This window comes from Catharus ustulatus, chromosome 6, assembly GCF_009819885.2.
Source record: "Catharus ustulatus isolate bCatUst1 chromosome 6, bCatUst1.pri.v2, whole genome shotgun sequence".
Classification (NCBI taxonomy): Eukaryota; Metazoa; Chordata; class Aves; order Passeriformes; family Turdidae; genus Catharus; species Catharus ustulatus.
In genome coordinates, this window is record NC_046226.1 from 2,247,368 (window position 1) to 2,273,007 (window position 25,640).

A 25,640-nucleotide genomic window follows, 5' to 3' on the forward strand; every position below is an offset into this window, starting at 1 on the left:
TGCAATGGGAAAGGATGAAACTGGTAGTTAGAACATGAACAATTGCAACCAGAAACTCATTCTTTGCAAAACTGGAGCTGCCCCCAAAGCCATTTGTATTGTCATTGATAGAAAAGGTCAGGGTGAGGAAGACTCACCTTACTTCCTCCTTTTAAGACCCCTCCCCACAAAAACGAGCCCAGACTTAATTCAAGAAGCCAACCACGCTGCTTAATTGCCATTCCAGCTAATTACCATGGGAGGGGCTGGTGTTATGAATATGGATTTGTTTAAAACTGTTGTCAATAAATAAACTCTGTGACCACCTGGGATTTTGCAGTGTGTGCTAGAGGGTTACCTCACACTGCTGCCCAGCCCTGAATAAACATTCACTTTGTAACTTTAAATTGTTAGAGAGCCTTTTGTCCTCACAGCTGAGTATTGGTGTTAGACCAATACTCAGATTTTGGTAAATCAGCTGGGGAGGCACTGGGGACAAGGGATGGAGGGACAGGACACAGGGAATGGCTTCACTGGATGGGAAATTGGGAATTAAGAATATTATTTGACCTTGTTCTCCCCACACCCAGCCTTCTCACCCATGTCACCTCTCCTTTGCCTCAACTCTGCTCTGGCTCCTGCCTGCCTGAGCTCCCTGTGGATAAATTCAGAGCAGCACTGGGCTGCTCCTGTGCTGCTCTCAGTGGATGTGAACACGCCAGGATAATTATTGCCGTGTCGGATCGCAGAAAAATCATATTTTAATTGTGTAATTACAGCAATTTAAAAGCCCTCAGGCCTTAAAGCACCTCTGCTTGCTGGCAGCTGGCAGAGCACGAGGCTTTCATGGCAATTAGCATACCTTGCATGAAATATTCAGCAACCTAAAAATATGGACCTTTATGGAATGCTTTGGGTTGGAAAGGATCATCTTACTCCAATCCCCTGCCATGGGCTGGGACACTTTCCACTATCCCAGGCTGCTCCAAGCTCCATCCAACCTGGCCTTGGACACTTCCAGGGATCCAGGGGCAGCCACAGCTTCTCTGGGTAACAAAAGCTTCAAACTCTCTTTGAGTTTCCAACTTGGCCACTGGAAAAGCATTTGCACCCCCTGAAATCACCCCAAACCCCACAGCTTGTCTGCAGGGGACTTCCCTGCAAAAAACCAGGATGAGAGATAAATTCTCACTGGCAGGGGATGACTGGAGGCAGAACATCCCTTCCCAAGCACTCACCCTGAACTGGCCCCCGTTGCCATCGTCCAGCTCCAGGATGTATCCTTCCACCTGCACCGTGGACAGAGGGGGCTGCTTCCAGGACAGGGTGGCACTGTTGTTGTGGGTGCAGCACTCCTCCAGCTGCAGGATGGGCGGGGCCGGCACTGGGGAGGAGACTAATCACCAATTAGTGCAATTCCTGCAGCCCTGGGGGTGCAGGGTGCATTTACTGCCTGCCTGGGAGGGCGGCTCAAGGGGAGGAACAGAAAGGATTGTTCTCTCACCAAGCTCCATCAAATTGCTGTCCCCCACCAGCCTGGCAAAGCTTTTCTGCTTTATTCCCATTTTCTAATTAATTCTGGAGAACTTGTACCTGTTCCTTTCATGCTGCCAGTCCCAAACCTGGGATGTTGTCCCAGAGGTTCTACAAAACCCTGAGTCTGGAATTATCTACAGCCCTGCTTTTCCATTCAATAAATTCCTAATGGGGAGCTCCTTTGGCTCCCACCAGCTGCACAGGGGACAGGAAGGACTGCCAGGGTTGATTTCTGCTGGGTTTGGGCAGCTCCACACCTGTTCCACAGGCCACTCCTGCTCTGAAAAGCACAGCAAGAGTGACAGCCTGACAGGGAGATGTCCCCAACAGAGCTGCTCATCCACCATCCTCACCCTCAGAGAGAGCCAGTGGGGACATGGAGAGCCCAGCCAAGGTGGGGAGGATGCCTGGGACAAAGCTGGGCTTGCTGGCAGAGGCTCAGCACTCACCCTCTGTGACTCCCCAGTGGGTGTGGGGTGCCTGGTACCTACTGCTCACTGCTCCTTGGTGAGGTTTTAGGTGCTGCCCTCCCTCCCCTGGTGCTCTGACACAGATTTGGGATCCAAACCCAACCTTCTGCAAGTCTCCAAAACCAAAAACTGATTTCCACAGAGAGGGTGAGCTGGGGGAGGAGGAGGGATTTGATAAGAAGAAGGTGGGCGGCTAAACCAGCAGCAAATTTGCTCTCATTAATTAAAAATAACCCTCTGGGCTAAATTGCAGAAGGGAGGGCAGGAACACAGGAAGGTGGAACAGCAATCCAGCCCTCCCTGGGTTTGCTATCCAAAAATATTCCTGACATTTCCAATTAACAGCCTGGCTAACAAAGAGCAAGCACAGGCAGCTCCTCACTGCCATCAGCTGAGGATGCTCCTGGTGGGGACAGTGTGGCCAACATCCCTCCTGTCCCTGGTGTGTGCAGACAGCTCCTGGGCCAGCAATTCCAGCTGTGGGAATGAAGGGCAGTGCCACACCTGCAGCTGGTGGCTCTTCCTGCAGGCAGCTGAGGGTCCAGCCCATCCCAAATCCCAAATTTCTCATGGGCTGCACAGCCCTTGGTAGAAGTAGCACAGGGGGAATGGGGAACAGTGAGGAAATCAAAGCCAGAATGATGATTTAAACCAAGCCTGAGGTGAGGGAGCAGAGCCCAGGCTAAGTGAGCTCTGTTTGCAGGGACATCTGGCCTGTGGCAGATGCTGCTCAGCACTGAACGAGCACAGGGATGTGAGGAGGGCTTTGGGAAAAGCCTTGTGCTGCTCTCAAAAGACCTGCAGAGCACTTTTCAATGCACTAATAACTTTGTCAGAGCACTTCTTAATGCACTAATAACTTTTTAATGCAGTAGGAGTGCTTTTCCTGGCACCCTGTGCCCGGGGATCCAAGACTGGAAACCACACACAACTCTGGCTCTGGGGCGCTGGGACATGACAAACTCTCCTTTCCTGCCCTTCCCCTGGGATGAGCTGTGTGGGAACCCCCAGCAGGAGCAGAGCAGAGCTTTGGGAAGGCACTGGAAAGATGCTTACCTTTCATCTGGACAAAGTCGAGCTGGTGGATGGACTGGAGCAGGGGGGCATTGTCCAGGTTCAGGTCGAAGTCCGTGGTCATGCGCGGGGTGAGGGTCCCCTTGCCCCACTGGTCCTCGGTCAGGTGCACCCTCCTGATGAGAGCATCTGAGATCTGCAGGGCAGGACAGCCTCAGCTGCTGTGGGGAGTGTCCCCTGCCTTGTCCCCTGCCTTGTCCCCACCCTGCTGTCCCCCTCCCCAAGGCTGGGATGTCACTCGGGGTTTTGGACGAGCCATGAGCGGGGATTTCAGGTGGCTCTTTAAATGCTGTTTGTTGTGTCCAAATGGTACAGCAATTTATTTATTATTTAAAATGCTGTTCGTTGTACCCAGAGGATGCAGCAATTCCTGGGTGACAGAGCCCAGCTCACACAGCTGTGGGTTCCTCTCAATCCTCTCCAGTTCTGGTTACAATGCATTAATTACTTTTCTTTTAATTCACAACAACCAATCAACACCTTTACTATTACCTATAGCCCATCATAACCATTAACATTGCCACATTCATGTTACTGTTTTCCAATCACTAAAAGTTTGTGTGTTACAGTTTAAGCTACAAGTTGGTTTTCAGTTTTCTTCCAGTGGAAAATTTTGAGATCTTTCTACTTGCAACATGGCAACTTTGTTTGCCTGTGAAAATCTTTTAGCTTGGAAAAAACATTTTTTGTTTGAGGTGGATTTATCCTTTGCTCTGAGTTATAAAAATCCCTTCCAACTCATTTTACCTTTTGGCTTCTTAGTTCCCTAGTAAGACTGGCTCAGCAATTCTTTTTTTCTGTATCAAAACTTGCTATTATTTTTATTATTTTTTCAGATTTTTCTGTTATACACACATATTTGTGAGACTTTTCTGTCAAACCCTTATCTTTTCCAACAGCATCTCTGCTCCCTGCAGGCTGGGCTGGCAGAGGGAACCCTGCAGTGCTGGGTGCTGTGTAAGGGCAGGGTTTAGTGGCAAAGGGATGAGTGGTGGGATGCAGCTCCCATCCCAAGGGTTGCTCTGTTGCTGTGATCCCTGCTCCTGACACACCCCTGGGAACATGGAGGTGATCAGAGCAGGCAGATCCTTGGTTTTCCAGCAGTGCTGGCTGCACACTGACCTGCAGGAAGCCGCTGGGGTCGTTCTCCTTGATCACCTCCAGGCAATATTCCATCAGCCCCGTGGTCTGGCGCAGCTTCACCGTGCAGTGCGAGATCTGGTCCCTCACCACCTGCAGGGACAGGGACAGCAGGGTCACAGAGGCTCCAGGACACAGGCAGAACTCACACCCTGAACTCCTGATCCTTCAGAACCTGCTGAACAACACCACAGAATCCCAGAAATTTTTTAAGGTCCCTTCCAACCCAAACTAATCTCGCTCCACTCTTGTTCCACACCTTCCACTGTCCCAGGTTGCTCCAAGCCCCATCCAGCCTGGCCTTGGACACTTCCTGGGATGGGGAGTCCACAACCCCTCTGGGCACCCTGTTCTAACAAGCTTTGTTCAGCCCCAAATCATTAACACACACAATTATTCAGAGCAGGAGGGCAGCTCCGTGCCCTGCCTTTAATTAGCCCAGCTTGTGAGCTCCATGCAGAGCAAATGCCACTTCCAGGGATCCCCAGCTGCCCTGTGCACCCTTGGGATGCAGCCAGGTTGTGGGAATGGATGAGGAGTGACCCTGGCAGCTGCTCTTTGAAGAGGAATGGACACACCCAGCCTCATCCCTGAGGATCTCTGAGATGCTCAGCAGCAGAATGAACCACGCTGCACAATTCCATTTTCTCCACTGCCTGGGGATGAGCTCTGAGGGAGGGAAATCCAGGGAGAGGAGATAAAGGAATAAATCCAAGCTCTGCCTGGAGCTGCCCAGGCTCCACATCAGGACACTCCTGCACTCCCAGCTCGTTCCCCAAGGGATCACATCCCAGTATCCCAGCACAGGAGCACAACTGTGGGGTGTACTGGTGCCTGAGGGCTCTGCTGACCTTCCCTGAAGCACAGCAAGGAGGAGAGAGATGCCACAAGGATTTATTTGAAAGCTCCTTCCCACTGAATCCTGAATCCACACACACAGGTCCAGGATTTTTGCTGTGGGAAAGCAGAAATGGCAGAGCAGCTCGGGAAGGGAGATTTTATTCTTAGAGAATGTGCTCAAACACTTCATGGAAGATTTTTTATTTCCTGCTCCTGGAAGAGCTGTAAAAAGCTGTGTAAAGTTCTCCACTAGCCCTGAACAAATCTGTGCAGCTCTGAGGAGTGTCACAGTGAGAGAGATGGGAAAAGCTGCAATAAACAGGGATGGGCATTGCTGGGAGCTCAGTGCCTGCTGCTCCACAGCTCTGCAGGGCTGGAGGGCATCTCCTCCTGCCAGCATCCCCCCAGCATCCCTGTCTGAGGGGTGGCCAGGGCACAGCAGCACTCAGGCTGCCATGGTGAAGGAACCTGGGCTTTAAGGGGGGGTGATTCCTGCAGGGCAATCAGCGCCATCACGTGCTGCTTAATTAAAATTTAATCACCTCTGCTTAATCACCTAGCAGGAAGAAAAGAATTAGCAGCCTTGGAGCTTACAGTACAGATTCATTCAGGTTGGAAAAGCTCTCTAAGACCACCCAGGCACTGCCAAAGCCACCCCTGCCCCACGTCCCCAGGTGCCACATCCACATGGATTTTAAATCCTGAGCAGCCTGTGCCAGGGCTGGACACCCGTTTCCATGCAGAAATTTTCTTTGATATCCAATCTAAACCTTCCCTGGTGTATCCTGAGGCTGTTTCCTTTCATCTCATCCCTCATTCTCTGAGAGACTTGGGACAACATCACTGCTGGTGTGCAATGCCATTAAACACTGCCCAGGTTTTTAGGGAGCAGCCTTTCCTTGCTGCTTTTAGCAATCCCAGCCTGGTGTTCCTGTTTCTGTGGCAGAGGGAGGCTGGAGCAAGCCCAGGAGCTGGGGAGGGGGTGCAGGGTGGACAAGGCAGCAGAGGGAGCTCCCATATTGCTCCTCTGGACCAGACATTGTCCTGAGCCTTGGGGAGATCTGGATGGCTCTGAGATGGAGATTTGTGCAGCAGGACCTGCCCAGGCTGGTTTTGGGTCAAACACTGCTGTTGTTAGAGTGGGGAGGTCACTGAATGCCATTCCTAACACCTGAGTGCACTGGGACAGCTCTGCTGGGGTGAATCCCACAATTCCAGGATGGTTTGGGTTGGAATGGATCTTCAAAAGCCATCCAGCCCCAGGGCAGGGACACCTCCCACTGTCCCAGGCTGCTCCAAACCCTGTCCAGCCTGGCCTGGAACACTCCCAGGATCCAGGGGCAGCCACAGCTTCTCTGGGAGTTCCAGCCCAGCCAGGAATTCCCAATTCCCGACATCCCACCCATCCCTGCCCTCTGGCAGTGAAGCCATTCCCTGTGTCCTGTCCCTCCATCCCTTGTCCAGCTCTCCTGGAGCCCCTTCAGGTCCTGGAAGGACAAAGCAGAGATCCCACTCCTACATGAGCCTCCTGGAAGTGAGCAAGCCCTGGATTTCCTCTCTCAGCAGGATGCTCAGTCCTTCAGGGCAGGCCCCAGGAGGTGCAGGGGGTGCAGAGCAGCCTCTTGGCTTGCTGTGACCCCCCTGCTCACAGAGGGGGCTCAGGAGCCTGGAAGGGATTTTGCCTGTGTGGATTTTGGCTCTCCCAGCTGCAGACCATGGGATAAAACCAATCTGTGGGGCCTGTTAGAGCACATCCTGGCTGCACCACCCAAGCCAGAGGCAGGTTTTGCATTCCCTGCCTGCTGGGCTGCAGATTGGGAATGAGGATCCCACCTGGAATGCTGGAAAAGCCACATCCCTTTGCTGGGGTGAGACACCTCTGTGGGGAAATGCACGTGCCACAGCAAGGATGGGATTGCTAAAACAATCTTCTTATCTTCTTTGCAGCTTAAATCTCTGTCTGGTTTGCCAGGATAATGAATTTGTGAACCCCTCCCTGCTGCAGCTGATGCTTTCCAAGTATTTCCAGCAGAATTGCCATCTGCTCCCTCCAGCCAGGCCCCAGCCCAGGGAGCAGCTTTTTCTGGGTGAAGACAGAATAAAAGCTTTTTTCTTTTTCTATAGAGGTGGTCAAAGACCAGAAATAAGAGGCTGTGGAGTCTCCAGCACTAGAGACACTCCAAACTCAGGCAGGCAGCCCAGTCCCAGGTGAATCCAAAGCTGCAGCTCTGTCCCAGCCCTGATCCTCTCAGGGATCCAGAATCATCCATCTGAGAACCAGGACACAGAACTGCATTTTAATTTAGCTGCACAAAAGCCACCAACAGAAATCCACCAGCACCAAACTGCTTTTAAGGCAAAAAGAGGGATCTTTGGTTGGGATCTAGTGGGGCTTTAAAGGAGAAATGGGATGCACAAAGGACAGAAATATTCCATCAAAATTAAAGCCTTTAGAAATAAGACATAAACATCTCTCACACTTTTGAAGGCCTGGTCTAAACCCAGTGGGGTCAGTAAAGACAAAATATTTTCCATGTGGCCTTAACTCATTTGAATGCTGTGATTTTTAAGGCACAGGATTCTGGGATTCTCCTCATGCACTCCCTGTTACCCCAGTGATGCAGAAATTGTGGATGGAGAGAGCTGGAAGGGAAATCTGGGAGTTCCTCATTCCTTGGGCTCGTGCTGGGCTCAGGGATGAAGGATTCCCAGGAAAAGCTGGCACATCCACATGGGGTTTATCACATCCAGGGATGCTGATCCTTTCCATGAAGAAATTTCCCCTCATAGCCAATCTAAATCTCCCCTGAAACAACCTGGGGCTGTTTCCCTTTGTCACCTCAGAGCTGAGACAGAGCCCAGCCTGGCTCTGCACTGGCTCAGATTTTGAGGGGATTTGGGAAGCTCCACACATTTTGTTTGGTCATTTTTACCAAATCCCATTTCCCCCCTCCTTGAAGTGCTAAATAAGGCAACAGCCAGAACCTGGCTGCTAATTCCAGCCTGTAAAAAGAGGTTTTTGTGCACTCACAGCAGCTCACCACGACCTTAAAATAGGACAGCTCTTTCAAGAGCTTTTCTTCCCTGAGATGACATTAACTACAATTTACATTTTAATTTTAAATACAGCTCCTAGAAAGCAATAACATCCCCACTCAGCTCTACTTAACTGTCTTCCTCCTTTTTTTAGTGCTTGGGTGGAGAGCACATTTCAAGGCACTCCAGCTCCCCAGTGCCTGGGGTGAGTCCTGCTGGGAATGGGGGGATGGATCCACCTCACCCTGTGCTTCCCCATGGAGCTGCACACCCAGGTGGAAAAATCCCAGATGGAAAAATGGCCAGGACAGACCCTGGAAAGGTTTGAATGGGCTGGATCCCACAACCAGAGTTGGTTTTTTTTGGGAGAGGAGGCTCAGGCTGGAGCCAGGAAAAGCAGAATTCTGTGTTAGCACCACCAGGAAGTTGATCCAATGAGGAACACCGAGTTCCACTGGAAAATCCTGGCTGCCACCTTGCAGAAGGAGCAGGATTTCACCTCTGGAGAGGCAGTGCCATGGACAGAAACCCTTGGTGAGTGTTCCCTGTGCAATCTGCTCTCCTGGGAAATGTGGCAAAAGCCTGAACAGCCTGGAGAAATCATGGAGCAAAGGCATCCCATGGCCTGAAGGCTGGAAAAAGGCTGGAATGGTCCATAATGCTGCTGAGAGCTCCAGGAGGTGCACCCAGAGCTCAGAACGTTTTTGTGGTGGGCTCAGGAGAGATTTCTTTCAACACTCCAGGGAAGCCTCTGTGTTCCCTGCACAAAAATCCCTCAGGAAAGACCCCAGTGCTCCTCTGAAAAGCAATGAGGACACACCAGGAGCTCTGTCCTGCAGGTGGAGCAGGCAGCTGGCCCCAGGTGTTGTTTTTTCAAACAGGTTCTCAGTCTTGAATCTGGTTCTCAATTCTCAGATCCTGAGGCTGGAGAAGGGCAGGGATGTCCCTCTGTGTCCTCAGAAGCCTCTCCCTGCCCTGCAGTAATTAGTGCTGGCCCAGAGTCAGGCCTGGATTTGTGCCTGCCTCCCTGGAATGTGTGTCAGGACAAAGCAGGGCAGCCCCAAAGCCAAGCTGACCCCAGATCCAGGAGATGGGAACTTGGGCTGTGTCTGAGAGGTGCCTGTGCCCCTTGCCAGGCTTGGCTCTGTCCCCTGAGCTTCTCCTCCTCCCTCCCACGGTGCCAGGGTGGCCAGCATCCCACTGGGCAGGAGCAGCAGGACAGCAGCCAGGACAGCTTGGATCTGAAAGGGCTCCCTGGCACTGCCCAGGCTCCCTGTGAGCACTGCTCTCCTAGCCTGAGGTGCTCCAGGACAGGGCAGTGACAAGGGACAGGGCTGCTGTGGGAAAGGATGGAGTTCCAGCACAAGTCCCAAAGCTGATGACAAAGCCCAGCTGATAAATGAGGGTGGATGGGGCTGGGATACAGATCCATGGATTCCATGGACAGGAACAAGCAGAGGGATGCAGAAACATGGATGGGACAGGAAATAGCAGAGGGATGCAGATCCATGGATTCCATGGACAGGACAGGAACAAGCAGAGGGATGCAGATCCATGGACAGACAGGAACAAGCAGAGGGATGCAGATCCATGGATTCCATGGATTCCATGGATTCCATGGACAGGAACAAGCAGAGGGATGCAGAAACATGGATGGGACAGGAACAAGCAGAGGGATGCAGATCCATGGATGGGACAGGAAATAGCAGAGGGATGCAGATCCATGATTCCATGGACAGGAACAAACAGAGGGATGCAGATCCATGGATTCCATGGACAGGACAGGAACAAGCAGAGGGATGCAGATCCATGGATTCCATGGACAGACAGGAACAAGCAGAGGGATGCAGATCCATGGATGGGACAGGAACAAGCAGAGGGATGCAGATCCATGGATGGGACAGGAACAAGCAGAGGGATGCAGAAACATGGACAGGAACAAGCAGAGGGATGCAGATCCATGGATTCCATGGCCAGGACAGCAACAAGCAGCTCCACTCCTCCAGCCAAAGGCCTCTGTGGTTGTGCTGAGCAGGGAATTTGCTTTGTGCTGCCTGGCTTTGTGAGAGTTTAATTAACCATGCCCTGAAGGGGATGAGGGAGAGGGAGCCCACCAGGCACTGGGGGTCCCCTCTGTGCTGTGGCTCTTTGGGGCTGTGCTTTGCTGCTGGCAGTGAGCACTGGTGCTGGGCTCAGCCCCACAAGGCTCCATTGTCCCTCTCCCTGTGGAAATGCCCTCATGCTGCCCATGGTCTGCATGCAAAGAGGACTGGTGGCTTCTCCCTCGTTTTAGGAATCCCCCTGGGTGGCCCAAAGCAAGGGGAAGAATTAAGTTTCCAGGCAGAACACTGAAATGACCTCAGGAGAGGGAGCCTGGAATCCCAAATGTGGGTGTGACATCCCAGGGTGCAACCCCCCAGCCCCACAGTTCTGCTCCTGTTGCACTGCTCCCAGGTGAGATCTGCTCCTGTTGCACTGCTCCCAGGTGAGATCTGCTCCTCTGCTTCCCTTCTCAGCCCCACACCAGCTGGAAGGATGTGCTGAGGTGACAGTGGCAATGACACAAACCCACAGCTCCCACTGAGCTGCACCTCTGCTCCCCAGCACCAAGAATCTCCGTGCCACACAACCCAGCAGAGAAATCAGAGTAGCTCAGGAGTTCAGCAGAAGCACTCAGCATCCTGCAGGATCATTCCAGACAACACAGGACATCAACAAAATCATTTTCCATGCTGTCCACGTGGTTCTGCTGACCCAAAGGGTAGAAATGAACCCAATAAATCAGTGGGAACCACGTGGAGGAAGCAGCACTTTGCCAGGGATGTGCTGGGAGTGGGTTCCATCTGCAGCAAGATGGAATTCATGACCTCCCCAAAAAGCAGCAGCCCAGTCCTCATTCCCTCCCAGTGCCAACCCAGGCTCACCTTCAGCTTGTGTTCATGCTCCTTGTTGACCCTGGACAGCAGCTGGGCTTTCCTTCTGTTCAGGGCATCAATGAGGGCGTCACACTGGGCCACCAGGCAGGCTTCAAACTCCACACTGTTCTCCTGTGGGGCACAGAGGGAGTCACAGCCCAGGGAACACCCCCAGTCCAGCTGCAAAACTGGATTTTCCTTTTTAGTGCTGCCACACAGGTCATTTTTTTTTGCATGTGCAGCTGCACCACTGCCAGCCACGAATCCACAGCACTGGATGTGGAATCCTGAGGGTCTTGGATGGTGGAAAATGTGGTGGTGGCAGGAGAGGAACAGGTTTGGATCCACCCATGGCAGAGAAGGGAAGGGCTCAGGACTCTGCTGTTCCCCCCATGGTGCTGGAGCAGCAGTTCTGGGGAGGGTTCAGGGGGGTGACATGGGAATTGAGGGGTGGTGTCCCACCCAGCCAAGCTTGGAGGGGCAGGGGATGGCTCATCCAGGTGGGAAGGGGCAGTTCAAGCTTGGAGGAGGGGCAGGAAATGGCTCATCCAGGTGGGAAGGGGCAGTTCAAGCTTGGAGGAGGGGCAGGGGATGGCTCATCCAGGTGGGAAGGGGCAGTTCAAGCTTGGAGGAGGGGCAGGGGATGGCTCATCCAGGTGGGAAGGGGCAGTTCAAGCTTGGAGAAGGAGCAGGGGATGGCTCATCCAGGTGGGAAGGGGCAGTTCAGGCTTGGAGAAGGAGCAGGGGATGGCTCATCCAGGTGGGAAGGGGCAGTTCAAGCTTGGAGAGGGAGCAGGGGATGGCTCATCCAGGTGGGAAGGGGCAGTTCAAGCTTGGAGAAGGAGCAGGGGATGGCTCATCCAGGTGGGAAGGGGCAGTTCCTCAGCCTGGACACCCCGTACCTGGATTTGCTGCACCATGTTGCGGAGCTGCACCAGGAATTCCTTCGCCTCCTTGGCTCTGTCTGACAAACCATTCAGGGCCTGGGAGAGCTGGCTCTGCAATGGAAGCAAAGAGCAAGGTCATTTCCACATTCAGGACTCATCCATCCCTCTGGATTGTGTGGGATTTAGGGCTGGGCTGCAGCTCCAGCATCACACCAAGGCAAGGAGAGGAAAAGCAGATTTAACCATCAGCTCGGAGATCCTGGCTTTGGGAAGCAGATTTTTCTCCTCCACAGATTTCCCTGAGTGAGCAGGGACAAGCCACAACCACTCTGAACCTCACAGAGCCATTTGCTCCCTCCCCTGCATCTGTGTCCTGCAGGGAATCACCAAAATTCCTGTAGGATCTGACCCATGTCTGCTGGGAACACAGGTCAGGTCACCCTGAAAATCACCCAAACCCTCCTGAAAGGTTAAAAGCAGAGTCTTCCTGCAAAATCCTGGCTGCTCCTTCTCCCCCTGGAGTGGGAACACTCCCCCAGCCCTGGCCCTGCTGGGCTGAGCAGCAGAACAGCAATAACAATGGTAATAACCATCATTATGTTCATCAAAAGCTTTTTCATTTCACTCAGGAATCTTCCCCTGATTCCAGCAGTGTGTGGATTATCTCGAGAGCCAAATCACCCTCAGCAATTTCCCTCTGCAGAGATTTTTGCCTCTTTTGTGGGCTGCAGATTGGCTGCAAACAGGAGGGTGATCTTTCTTTGAGCAGACACACAGGGAGCTGGGAAGGTGGCTGATGTCCTCAAATCTCCAAAAATCTGTGCTGTCCATCCTTCCAGGATGTGGGAATGGGAGAGGGGAGCAGGGCACAAATCAAGAGCAAAACCCAGGAGAGAGCTGTGGCAACCTTTCAGAAAATAATGGCCCAGAAATGAGCTGGCTGCTGCTTCCCAGGGAGACCTTAATCTCACCCAAGTGCTTCCTGCATTTCCTGGGGAATTTATTGGGATCTAATCAGTGAATGCATCTCTAGATATAAATGGGATTGCTACATCAGCTCAGAGCCCAGCCCCCATCACCCTCCCCAGCCCTCCTGCATTTGGGAGATGCCCCAAGCCCAGCAAGGTGTTTTGCTGAGAGCTGTGATGCTGCAGGGCCCTGCTCCCTGATAACACAGGCAATTAATGGGAAAAAAATCAGCAGGGGTTGGTTGTGTTTACAAGCTCCTCATTAAAATTGCAGCATGTTAGGTTGGTTGCTTTTTTTTTTTCCTCTTTAAAGTCTTTAAAAGGCTTTTTTTTTTTTTTTTTCCATTAACATGCGTTTCATAAAGGGTTATCTTTTAGATCAACATAATTCTTTGAGGCTTTCCTGATGGGAAAGCTTTTTTAAAGTGGGCTTAACATTTCCTAAGAGCTCTGTGGTGCCTCCTTCACCCCAGGCACCCCCAGACTCACAGAACAAAATCTCCCATGGTGCAGCAAGCTTGGAGCCTCCACAAAAAGATGGTCCAAGAGAGTGAGGGGCATTATCTAGTCTGGAAAGTGTATATTTTAATTATAGAAGTGTAGATTTTAATTTTATAAATGTATATTTTAATTTTATAAATGTATATTTTAATTATGTAAGTGTACATTTTAATCTTATAATGATATTTTACATGTGTAATTTTAAGGCCAGTTCCTGCATATGGATGGGCACAGGTTGTTCACTGCACACAGGAGCTCCAAGGTTTAACTTTTCACCAGCAGAAGCTTTGTTCCCATCTCCAGGATGGGTCCCCCCTCATGCTGAGGCTTTTCCAGCACGAAATTTTCCCTTTCCCCACTGTCCTGTCACTCCATCCCTTGGAGCTCCCTTGGGCACTGGAGTCCTCCACAATTAATATTTCTGACACATGCTGGAAGGATTTCCCTCTCTGCAGCTATCTGGGATGCTGCACTTTGCATCTCTGTGTGACACCAAAATCCTGGTGGCTTTTAGGGTCAGGAATTCTGCTTGGGGACACCATCCATGGGGTCATTCAGGGGGCCTGGCAGCTCCCATGTGCTGGAGTGGAGCTGAGCCCTCCACTAGCACAGGGAGGGAAATTAATGAGTGTGAAATGAAGAAAAATCCCATTTACTGGCGCTTTAAAATCAAGAATCTGTTCTTGGAGGAAAGCTGCTCTCTCTTTTCAGTGCTCCTGCTCCAAGGCAGCAAGAACAGACCTCTGTGATTCACATTAGCATTAATGGGAGCTGAGCATTTAAATCTCTGTGTCCCCAGAGCACTCAGGAGAGGATGTGTCCTCTCTTTGTGCTCACTAACAGCTCCAGAACCCTCCTCCTTCCCAGGCAGGCTGACAAAGGCATTGCTGTCACTCTGATTCTCCCTTGTCCCAGCACAGGGATGGGAGCAGGCTGCAAAACCAGAGAAAAGCATCATTTTAACTCAGCATCATCACAACTGCTCTGGTTTTCCTCCTGTCCCACCCAGCTGCCAGTGGTGGAGCCCACTGAGGTGAGGAGGGAGCTGGGTTTGGTATTTTGGGGGGGCTGGATGGCTGTGACAAGCTTCAGGTTCTCTGGTGTTGGAAAGGAAATTTGGTTCTGGGGGCACTGGGCAGGATCATGAAATCACAGAATTGTTCAAGCTGGAAAAGCCCTCTGAGATCATGGAGTCCAAATATTCCTCAGCACTGACCCCTGTCCCCAAGTGCCACATCCACAGGGCTTTGAAATCCCTCCAGGGATGGTGAGCACTGCCCTGGGCAGCTGTGCCAGGGCTGGACAAACCTTTCCAGGGAGGAATTTTCCCCAATATCAAACCTAAAGCTTTGTGGTGCAACTTGAGGCCATCCCTCTGCTCCTGTCCCTGTTCCTGGAGCAGATCCCAAATCCACTCAATGTCCCCTCCTGGCAGGGACTTGTGCAGAGCCACAAGGGCCCCCTGAGCCTCCTTTTCTCCAGGCTGAGCCCTCCCAGCTCCCTCAGGAATTCTCCAGCCCCTTCCCAGCTCCCTCAGGGATTCTCCAGCCCCTTCCCAGCTCCCTCAGGGATTCTCCAGCCCCTTCCCAGCTCCCTCAGGGATTCTCCAGCCCCTTCCCAGCTCCCTCAGGGATTCTCCAGCCCCTTCCCAACTCCCTCAGGAATTCTCCAGCTGTTCTGCTCCTGCCCTCCAAAGCACGAGGAGCTGTCACAGATGCTGGAGCTGAACCCATGCAAGTTTTTAATTAAAGCACAAGACCTGCAGCCTTTGAATCTTGAGGCCAGCCCTCTGTATGTGATGCCTGACTAATTAAAATGGGATGTTTAATTAAAATTTGCATTCAGTCAGGAAGTTGATGAAGCTAAACTGCTGCTAATTGGGGTTTGGCTCCAGTCAGGAGTGCCTGACTTTTGGATTCAAGGGATGCCTCTGGAAAGAAACCTGGAGGTGAACCTGCCCCTTGAGACTTGAGGGGTCACACAGTGCCATGTCCTGGGAGCTGCTGGGACCTGTCCTGGTGTCCTGGGAGCTGCAGGGACCTGTCCTTGTGTCCTGGGAGCTGCTGGGACCTGTCCTGGTGTCCTGGGAGCTGCAGGGACCTGTCCTTGTGTCCTGGGAGCTGCTGGGACCTGTCCTTGTGTCCTGGGAGCTGCAGGGACCTGTCCTGGTGTCCTGGGAGGTGCAGGGACCTGGTCTTGGACACTCCCAGGGATCCAGGGGCAGCCACAGCTTCTCTGGCACCCTGTGCCAGTCCCTCCCCACCCTCCCAGCCAGGAATTCCCAATTCCCAATCTCCCATCCATCCCTGCCCCGTGGCAGTGAAGCCATTCCCTGTGTCCTGTCCCTCCATCCCTGTCCCCAGTCCCTCTCCAGCTCCAGGCCAGGTTGGATGGGGCTTGGAGAACCTGGCCCAGGTGGAAGTGGGATGGAATGAGACCATCCTGAACATCCCTCCCAACCCAACCCATTCCTTGATTCTGTGATTCTGTCACCTCAGCTGCAAATTTCTGTAACTCTGAGCCACAGCAGGTGACAGGAACAGGCCATGGGGCTGAATTTTCCCTCTTCCAACCCTGCCCCATCCTGCTGCTGAGCATTTGACATGGCTCCAGCTCAGGATTTCCTGCTTTTCCACAGGAAAATGTGCTCCCAACCTGCCAGAAAGCTGCAAATCAAGCAGAGGGAAGAGTCTGTGTTGTCACCAGAAGGACACACAGAGCCAGGTTTGTGAGCACAGCTCCTGGGTGCAAACTGAAGGACAAAAAGGAGTTTTTAGGAATGGATCCCACTCCCCTGCTGCATTCAACAGGAGCCTTGGTTCTCCTCCTTCCCTGCAGAATCTGGGGTGTGCAGGAGGAAGATGGAATGTAAATCCTGAGGTGGAACAGCCCTGGCAGAGCAGCTCCATGAGGGAAGGGTGCCCTGGGGCTGGGTGCTCTGCTGTCCCTGCCCCAGCCTGGAGAGCAGCTGGCATGTGCAGAGATGATCCTGCACACCACCTGGATCTCATCTGCACAGGGGATTATCCTGGGGGCCACATTAGTGCCACTGGAGTTAACTCCAGGGTGTGGAACACACAGAGGGGTCCCTGCACCTCTGGAAAAGGAAGGGATGTCACTACACCCACTCCTGGGGACAAGATGCAACACTGGGAAAACTCCAGGCAGAACCTGAGGAGGGAGGACACCCCAGGTGGGGACACTTTTGTCACCCTGCAGTGACACCCAAGGACTCCCAGCCCATCCCTTGCCGTGCCAGTGCAGGGCTGGGTGTGTTTGGGATGCAGGATGGGAGCAGAGCATCAGCCCTCACCTCTCTGCAGTGCTCAGGGCACCCCTGCAGACACAGATTGTGTTTTGTGCACAGGGAATTTCCCTCATTCCCCATCCCCTGTGCAGGAACACAGCAAACTCGTGTTCCCAAAGCTGGCAGTGGGAATCCTGCTCCAGATGGGACTGGGGACCAATCCAGGATGGAGACAGTGAGGAAGAAACCTCCCATCCCCTCTGCCAGGCAGAGCTGGGGGAGCTGTGCTGTGGGGTTTGCCCCACGCCAAATCCCAAACCCAAACTGCTGCCTGCACTTCAGGATTTTGTTAAATCCACTTATTTCTTTGATAACACAACAGCAAAGAGCAGAAACCACAGAAATCCCTCAGGGCTTGGAGCCTTGATCAGCTCAGCCTAGGTGGATTTTATTTATTCCCACTACAGTTACTGTTCATTGGGGTGAAATCTCACACTGCAGTGAGGAGCTGGGGGTGCCTGGTTGGATTTGGGGAGAGCTGGGCATGGCCAGATGCCCAGAAGCAGCCCCTGGAACATCCCTGGGAAGGGGAGAGGAGCTCTGGACAGCTGCCTGTCCCCCAGGATGCCACTGCCCACCCAACCCCTTCCACATGTGGCTAAACCATTTCTGGGCTCCAGCCCCACACCTGCAGGATTTTTTTTCATTCTTCAGGGTGCCCTAAGCTCCCTGTGAGGTGCTGCTGGCAATATCCAGGCAGAGCTGGAGCCCCCAGCCCCCAAGGGCTGTCCCTGGGGTGCACAGATGGCCCCAGGCTGGCTTTGTTCAGGCACACACAAGGGCACTGTGTTCCCTCAGCAGGCAGAACTGATTCAAAAGCTCCAGCCTGGAAATAAAACAAGGATAGATTCTTTTCAAGCATGACCTTACTGAAAGCCTTTCAGTGGCTCCCATGTGGGATCCCCTGGCCCTGGGCAGGCACAGTGCTCCCAGCCTTGCTGGATTTAGGGTTTTGTTCAGCCTGGTCACGGTGACAATCCTGCAGCAGGGGCAGTGTCTGCCATCCATCTGTACTTGCTCAGGCTCAGCTGGCTGCACAGAGCCCCTCACCCTACACCCTGAGCAGCCCCCAGCTTTGGGGATCCACCCTGGAAGGAGATTTATGTTTTAAAAATTATTTGGGGATGCTGCTGGAAGCGGGAGATTCGGGGGAAAAACCAGCAATTCTCCTCTTGGCATGGATTGTAAGGCACATAATAGTTATGTCAGAGCTGTGAAAGAACAAGCCTGGCCTCCAGACCTCCTGGAGGGAGCCATGTGGAGGAAGGCCTGGCTGGAGTGCCTGGGATGCTGCAGGGACAGGTCACACACTGAAATGGAACAGCAAAGTGTTTTGTTCCTGCTGTGAATCCTTGTGCTCACTTGAACCTGCCATTCCCTGGCTCCCAGGCCAGGCCAGCTGGTGCTCTGCAAATTCCAAATTCCAAATCCCAGCATCCCTGCTCTTTGATCCCATTTCTCTGAGGGGCAAACCAGGCAGGCAGAACTTCCCCAGCACAAGGCACAAACCCAAGGAGACACAAACCCAGGGGATCAGAGCCTTCCCAAGGCATGGAGACAGCAGGTGGAGTTACCAGAGCTGCTGTGACCTTCACACCTCAGCCTTGCTTTAACTTATCCCCCTGGAAAAGGGCTGCTCCAGGATGAATCCTTGCAACCTGATGAATCCTAGAATCATTAAAGAGACCTCCAAGATCAGCAAGTCCAACTTTCCAGGCTGGCTGAAGCTGAGCAAGGCCAGTTTTACCCTCAGGGACACTCATGTGGATCATCCATGTGATTCTCTTGGCTGTCCCTGCTATTTGGACTGAACAAATCCCAGAGCTGTGGGATGTCCTGGGCTGCTCCAGACTGTGAGGATGCATTAAAGATTCTCTGTCCTTGCTTTGATATAGGATCTAGTGTTGGCTTTGATTTTTAGGGAGAAGAAATGCAAGCACCTCTCAACAGCCCTTTGATTTTGTCCAATTAACTCCTGGCTTGCTTCATTAATGATGAACAGAAAATGATCTTGGCTTTTCCCTGCCAACACCTGACAGGGGTCCCTTTGAAAGCACAGACAGAGCTGCAGGATCTGTCACAGGGATGCTGAGAAAAACTCAGCCAGGAGCTGCTGCCCTCCCACAGCTGCAGAGAGGGGCAAACGAGGTAAGGACAGGAACTAAATACTCCAAATATCCACTTGTTGAGTGAGTTGGTGATGAGGTTCACTCTGAGGAGTTTGTTTGTGTGACAAATGTTGTGACACATCTGGTTGTGTCCCTGAGAGGAAAATCAGGACAGGAGGATTCCAAATCCATGCTGAGTCTGGCATTTTTGGGGATCTGAGCCCTGGCAAGGAGAACCCCAACTTTGCTAAGGGCTGGTCCTGGGATCCTGCAGGGCTGAGAGGATTAAATATCAGAGAGTCATGGAATTGGGGTTGGAAGGGATCTTAAAATCCATCTTCTTCCAACCCCCTGCCATGGCAGGGACACTTTCCACTGTCCCAGATTGCTCCAAGCCCTGCCCAGCCTGGCCTGGAACATTTCCAGGAGCAGTCACAGCTTCTCTGAGCACCCTGTGCCAGGGCTCACCACCCTCCCAGCCAGGAATTCCCAATTCCCAATATCTCATCCATCCCATTCCCTGTGTCCTGTCCCTCCATCCCTTGTCCCCAGTCCCTCTCCAGCCCTGGAGCAGCTCCAGGGTCTCCTCTGGAATCTCTCCAGCAGCTCCACACCCTCCTGATCCAGTTTTCTTGTTCAGCCTCCTTATTTCATTAATTATAATTTAATTTCAAACCTGCTGTAGAGGTAATTCCTTCTCTGCTGGGATGTCCCTGGAGATGACAGACTGGGACTTTTTCTGTGAGCCACCCCACTGGCCCAGTGGCCACCTGAGCCTGGGAAGGTGACCCAGAGGGAGATGTGAGCTCTGCACCTCAGAGAACAAAGGCTTGGAGCTGACCCTGGAGCTCAGGACAGCAGCTGAGTCTTTAATACCTATTAAATACCATTTAATACCTATTCCCTTATGTCTGCTGCACCGTGGTGAGGGGAATCCAGGGCTCTGAGGCTTAGGAGTGAAGGGAAAATGCCACAAGGAGCAGGGATCAGCTGTGGGGGGGGATTAGCTGCTAAGCAGCCTGCTCAGGAAATGCAGCTCTGGCTCCATTAATGGCCTTTCTGTCTAATTAAGGCTCTGCAATGAATTTGTTGCTTCCTAAGACCAACAGGAATGCTCTTTCTGTGGCTGCCTGAGATGGGGGAGATCTTCCTTGATGAGCTCCTCCAGAAGCTGAGCTCTGCTTCCTGAGGCTGCCTATAACTGGATCCATTGCCTTGATTACCTGGCACTAATGAGCAATTTTATTCTTGATGTTTGTTGTGCACTGACTTCCTCAGCAGTGCTGCAGCAGCCCAGTGGGGAACTCCATGTTAATAATTCACCTCCCTGGATCTCTCCTGGATGTTTGTTCTGGAATAGCAGCTCTGGGTGAGGTGCATCTCACTTCCCAAATTTCTGCAGGTTCCCTTCAGCACAGCCTCCTCTTGTGGGTGTTTTGTCCTGGATGTTTGTCTGCAATGTGTCCTGCCCTTCATCATGGCCAGGGAAATTAAATCTGCCAGGATGTGCCTGATTGCAGCCCAGAGGTGTCAGAATGCCAGGATGGTTTGGGTTGGAAGGGACCTCAAAGCTCATCCAGTTCCACACCTTCCACTATCCCAAACTGTTTGTTGTGTAGGAATCTCCACAGACTAAAGAAAAAAGTCTCCCCTCCCAAATGAATTAGTAAAAAATTGGTTTAAACATGGCAAACTGACTGAATTGTTTCTGAATTGTAATTAGTATAAAAACAAAGAAGGTGTGGAGGGGAGGAAAAAATGTTCTTAAAGTTTTATTCTGATTATTCTTATTATTTTTTCCTTATAGTTTCTAATAATAAAAGTTTTCCTTTATACCCTTTGAAGTTTTATTTTCTTTTTCTTTGCCAGAGTTGGATTAAATGCACGAGAGATGGTATTTCTTGTTGGACTCAGATATTTATTATTTTTTATCTATACAGTGAGTTCTACAGCACTTCTAGCTAACAAGCTAAAAATGGAGATGTATCTCTCTCTTTACAAGGCTTTTTAAGGGAAAACCATCCAATTAAGAAAAGCTAGTAAATTATTTTTACTTTTAAGCCAGTAACAAATCACCTCTGGCCCACAGAATTTTCTACCCAGTTACACAAAATCACCCAGATGAAGGAGAAAGTGAAGAAAGAAACCTCTGCCCTAAAAACTCCATCTTGCTTTATATTTATTACTGTATTTTAAAATTTAGAATTTAAAGTATTCCACCATGTGACATTGCACATTTCCATTCACACCACACACCATGATCTCAGTTCTATCACTCCATTTTGGAAGCCTCCTCCACACACACACAAAAAAAATTTAAAAAAAATTTAAAAAAAATTTTTTTCACATGATGCTCAGGGTACACTGGTCAAACTCCTCTCTCTTCCTCAGCAACCTGCTGTTATCTCCCTAAAAAAACCACTGCTCCACTTGAGCTCCTTTCTGCTTCAGGCCTGAGGGATGCCAGAGGGTTTGAGTTCACCCAGAGGAAAATGAGCTCCTCAGGGATTGCTGGAAATGCTCCAGTTTATGCAGAACAAATGAGCACTGGGGGAATGGCTGCCAGAAAAGGTCAAGGAGCTTTAAACAACTTCCAGTCTAAACCACTCCCAACCTAAACCACTCCCATCCTAAAACCATTTCCAACCTAAACTCCTTCCAGCCTAAACCACTTCCAGTCTAAACCATTTCCAACGTAAACCACTTCCAGTCTAAAATCATTTCAATCTTAACCACTCCTAACTTAAACCATTTCCAACCTAAAACCCTTTCCATCTAAGCCACTTCCAGTCTAAACCACTTCCAACCAAAAACCCTTTCCATCTAAACCACTCCCAATTTAAACTACTCCCAATCTAAACCACCGCCATCCTAAAACCATTTCCAACCTAACCTCCTTCCAGTCTAAAATTCTTTCAATCTTAACCACTCCCAACCTAAACCATTTCTAGTCTAAACCATTTCCAACCTAAAACTCTTTCCATCTAAACCATTTCCAATCTAAACCACTTCCAACCTAAACCATTTCCAACCTAAACCCCTTCCAGTCTAAATCACTTCCAGTCTAAACTACTTCCAACCTAAACCACTCACAACCTAAACCATTTCCAATCTAAACCACCCACAACTTAAACCATTTCCAATCTAAACCAGTCCCAACCTAAACTATTTCTAGTCTAAACCACTTCCAACCTAAAACCCTTTTCCATCTAAACCCCTCCCATCCTAAAATCATTTCCAACCTAAACCACTTCCAGCCTAAACCATTTCCAACCTAAACTCCTTCCAGTCTAAACCATTTCCAACCTAAACCACTTCCAGCCTAAACAATTTCCAATTTAAAACCCCTTCCATCTAAACCACTGCCAACCTAAACCACTTCAGTCTAAACCAATTCCAACCTAAAACCCTTTCAATCTAAACTACTAAACCTAAACCACTCCCAACCCAAACCATTTCCATCTAAACCACTCCCAACCTAAAACCATTTCTAACCTAAACTCCTTCCAACCTAAACAATTTCCAACCTAAAACCCTTTCCATCTAAACCACTCCCAGCCTAAAACCCTTCCCATCTAAATCATTTCCAACCTAAAGTCACTTCCAACCTAAACCATTCCCAACCTAAAACCCTTCCAGTCTAAATCACTTCCAGCTTAAACTTCTTTCAACCCAAACCACTCCCAGCCCAAACCACTCCCAACCTAAACTCCTCTCAGCCTAAACCACTCCCAACCTAAACCCTTTCCATCTAAACAACTCCCAACCTAAAACCATTTCCAGTCCAAACCCTTTCCATCTAAACTACTCCCAATCTAAACCACTCCCAATCCAAACCATTTCCAATCTAAACCACTTCCAACTAAACCATTTCCAGTCTAAAACCCTTTCCATCTAAACCCCTTCCAACCTAAACCCCTTCCAATCAGGAAAGGGGAAAGTTTGGGTCCTGCTGTGTTTGAAGGACACAAAGCATTGCTGCATCTTTTTACTCAAAAAAAATCTGGAGGATGTTCTGTAAGTGGTGAGGGAAGTCCCAGCAGGCAAACACCATCTCTTTTTCACAGTTTTTCTCCATGGTAGATGAAAAAAAAATCATGGAAGAAAAGACACCTAGGCTATGATCTTATGGGTAAAAATCTGTCTCCTGTACAGAATGTTGGAAACTGGGAGTTTTGAACTTTCAAAAAAACCCTCAAACTTTGGGGGCCCTGGCACTGATACCCAAAAGAACACTGCTTTGGAGAAAGCTTCCAAAATTGAATAACAGAACTAGAATCATGGGTGTGTAGTTCAAACAGAAGTAATTTCACGGTGAAAAATTCAGAATTTTAGGTTTTAAAATATAGTAATAAGTATAAAGCAAAATGGAGGTTTTAAGGTGGTGCTTTTCTTTATTTTTCACCACCTTTTTCTTGGGTTTAGGCAGTACTTTTTAATGAGATAGAAAATGCTGCACTGCAGGTCACAGATGTTTGGTCATTGGGTCCAAAGAAAAAAATAATTTAAGTGTTAGTTCTTAATTGGACAATTAAGCCTTAAAAAACCTCATAATGAGAGAAATTAATCACCATTTTACCATTTTTAGCTTGTTAGCTACAAGTCCTGTAGCACTCACTGTGACAGGGATAAGAATTAATAAATTAATAAATTAATAAATGAAATTCTGCATTTAATCCCAACTCTGGCAGAAGAGAAAAAGATAAAAAGAGATACAGAATAAAGGTGCTGTGGACAAAACAAGGCCATGAAGGTGTCAGGGGATGGGCACACGCAGTTTTTGGGGTAGAATTAGCACAGGAACACACAGATGTGAGCACCAAGCATCTTCTCCATCTCCATCCAGGACTGCCCAGCACCCAGGAGTGTCCACACTGCACATCCTGCTGCTTTCTGCCTCAAAATTCTGCTCCATCTGCCTCCAATCCCATCAGTGCCTCCCCTCTCCAGTGGTTACTCACACTTCAGCTCTCCCATCCCATCATTGCATTAAGTCTTTAAATCTGATTACATTGTTTGGAGTTAAATTTAAACCTGATTAACTGCATAAACAATGATTTTATTTTTTTTTTTCCCCCATTCCTGGTCCTAACCCAGGGCTGAGATTCCTGTGGGGTAATTCCTCTTCCTGCAGGGAGTGTATTGACCATCCCTTTGTCTTGTCCTACAGCCTTTAATCACCATCTGGGTGCTGGAGTCAGGCTCAGGCAGCAACAGCCTTGACAGCTCGCCAGCATCTTGACTTTGCTTTGACATTTAATTGCCTGGAAATGCAAATTGTATTGGATTCCCCAGTTCTGAGCAGGCAATGAGGGAAAGGAACACATCCCATGGCAGTGAGTGGTGACCATGAAGGCTGGGAGAGCTGGGGTGTCCCTGGAGAAGGATCCAGGGAGAGCTCAGAGCCCCTCCCAGCACCTGAAGGGGCTCCAGGAGAGCTGGAGAGGGATGGGGACAAGGGATGGAGGGACAGGACAAGGTGGAATGGATTAAAGAGGAGAGATTTAGGTTTGATATATGGAAAAAAATAGAATTCCCAGAGCAGCTGTGGCTGCCCCTGGATCCCTGGAAGTGTCCAAGGCCAGGCTGGATGGGGCTTGGAGCAGCCTGGGACAGTGGAAGGTGTCCCTGCCATAACAGAGGATGGAATGGGATGGGATTGAAGGTCCCTTCCAACCCAAACATTCTGGGATTCCATGACCCTATGAAGTCCCACCACAGAGGGCAGCTCAGTGAAGTTTCCTGAACCTTCCCTTACTCCTGAGCCTGTCCCTGATGTGGCACCCAGGTCTCCACCACCCCTGAGCAGCAGCTCCTCATTTGACAGCCCCCTGCCTCCTTGGCTGCTGCCCAAAACTGGGATTTCCCCACAATTTCCCCATGGATTTAGCTGCAGGGAGGTTTGCAAAGGCTGTGGACACACAGAACTTCCCTTGGACAGGAGGCAGCACAAATATCCTCCAGCATCCCCACCAAGTGCCTCTGCACCCATCTGATCCATCCTCAGTGCTGCAGCCTCCAGGGATGACAAAAACTTCTCTGCCTTTCCCAAGGGAAGGAGTCAAACAAAAGATCTCTCCTCTCCCACTCAAATCTTATCCTGGACTCATCCAAAGTCCTACAAAAGTACAAAATGTGGATTTCTGTGTGTGCTCCTCTGGGCTGCTTCTCCTCACCTTGTACCACTGTGAAAAGCAGCCTGGGGTGTGAAGTGAGACAGCATCAGCGTGGAAGGAGTTGGAGTTATTAATTTTTAAGTTAATTCACTTTTAAGGTCACTTCCAGCCCAAATCATCCCATGATTTTATGACTGCAAACTGCATTTGGTCATTTCTATCCTTGGCTCAAATCTAAACCAGCCTCAGGCCACCTCTGCCATTCCTGATGGGACACTGCCCTTTGAAGGAGATGGCATTTGGGGTCATTAGCACTCATTTAGGGCACTGCCCACGTGCCAAATTCCCAATCCCAAATGGGAAAAGGGTAAATTTAACCACATTTCCACTGCTAGGATTGGAGTGCCCAAGTTGTTGCTGCACCCATGGAAACACAAAGCCTGCACCAGCCTGCTGGGGGTTTGAAGTCCATCCCAATCCCCTCTCAGCCTCCTCTCCCCCTCTCAGTGCTTGCTGATTTTTCCTGAGCTCTCATTTCCAGCCTCTCTCCACCACAGTTTGCAGTCACCCCCATCCCTGGGTGCCCCCCACCATCACCACCCTCCAGCTGTCCTCCCCTCAGCACCTTTTTGGGGTGGCTTCTGTGCTCTCCTTCCAGCCCTTCCACCACCTTGACCAAATAAATTCCTGCACATCACCAGCATCACCTCTTCAGGAAAATCCATCCTTGCAGACCTGACCAAGCACACTGCAAGCCCTTCCC

General features: G+C 50.5%; 1 protein-coding gene across 8 annotated transcripts in view; it reads right to left on the reverse strand.

Annotated features, from left to right (window-relative positions):
- Nucleotides 1-25,640, reverse strand: part of TRIM9 (tripartite motif containing 9) — a 60,401-nt gene that overhangs the window by 17,197 nt on the left and 17,564 nt on the right. For 6 of the 8 annotated variants that reach the window (XM_033061950.1, XM_033061949.1, XM_033061948.1 and 3 more), the window contains exons 2-6: nt 11,893-11,988; nt 11,000-11,122; nt 4,182-4,292; nt 3,042-3,195; nt 1,218-1,375 (exon numbers count right to left, since the gene is read on the reverse strand). In XM_033061950.1, coding sequence (XP_032917841.1) covers nt 1,218-1,375; nt 3,042-3,195; nt 4,182-4,292; nt 11,000-11,122; nt 11,893-11,988 — 642 coding nt within the window. The remainder of the gene's footprint in view (nt 1-1,217; nt 1,376-3,041; nt 3,196-4,181; nt 4,293-10,999; nt 11,123-11,892; nt 11,989-25,640) is intronic. The other 2 variants (XM_033061951.1, XM_033061946.1) reach the window with 1 other exon arrangement.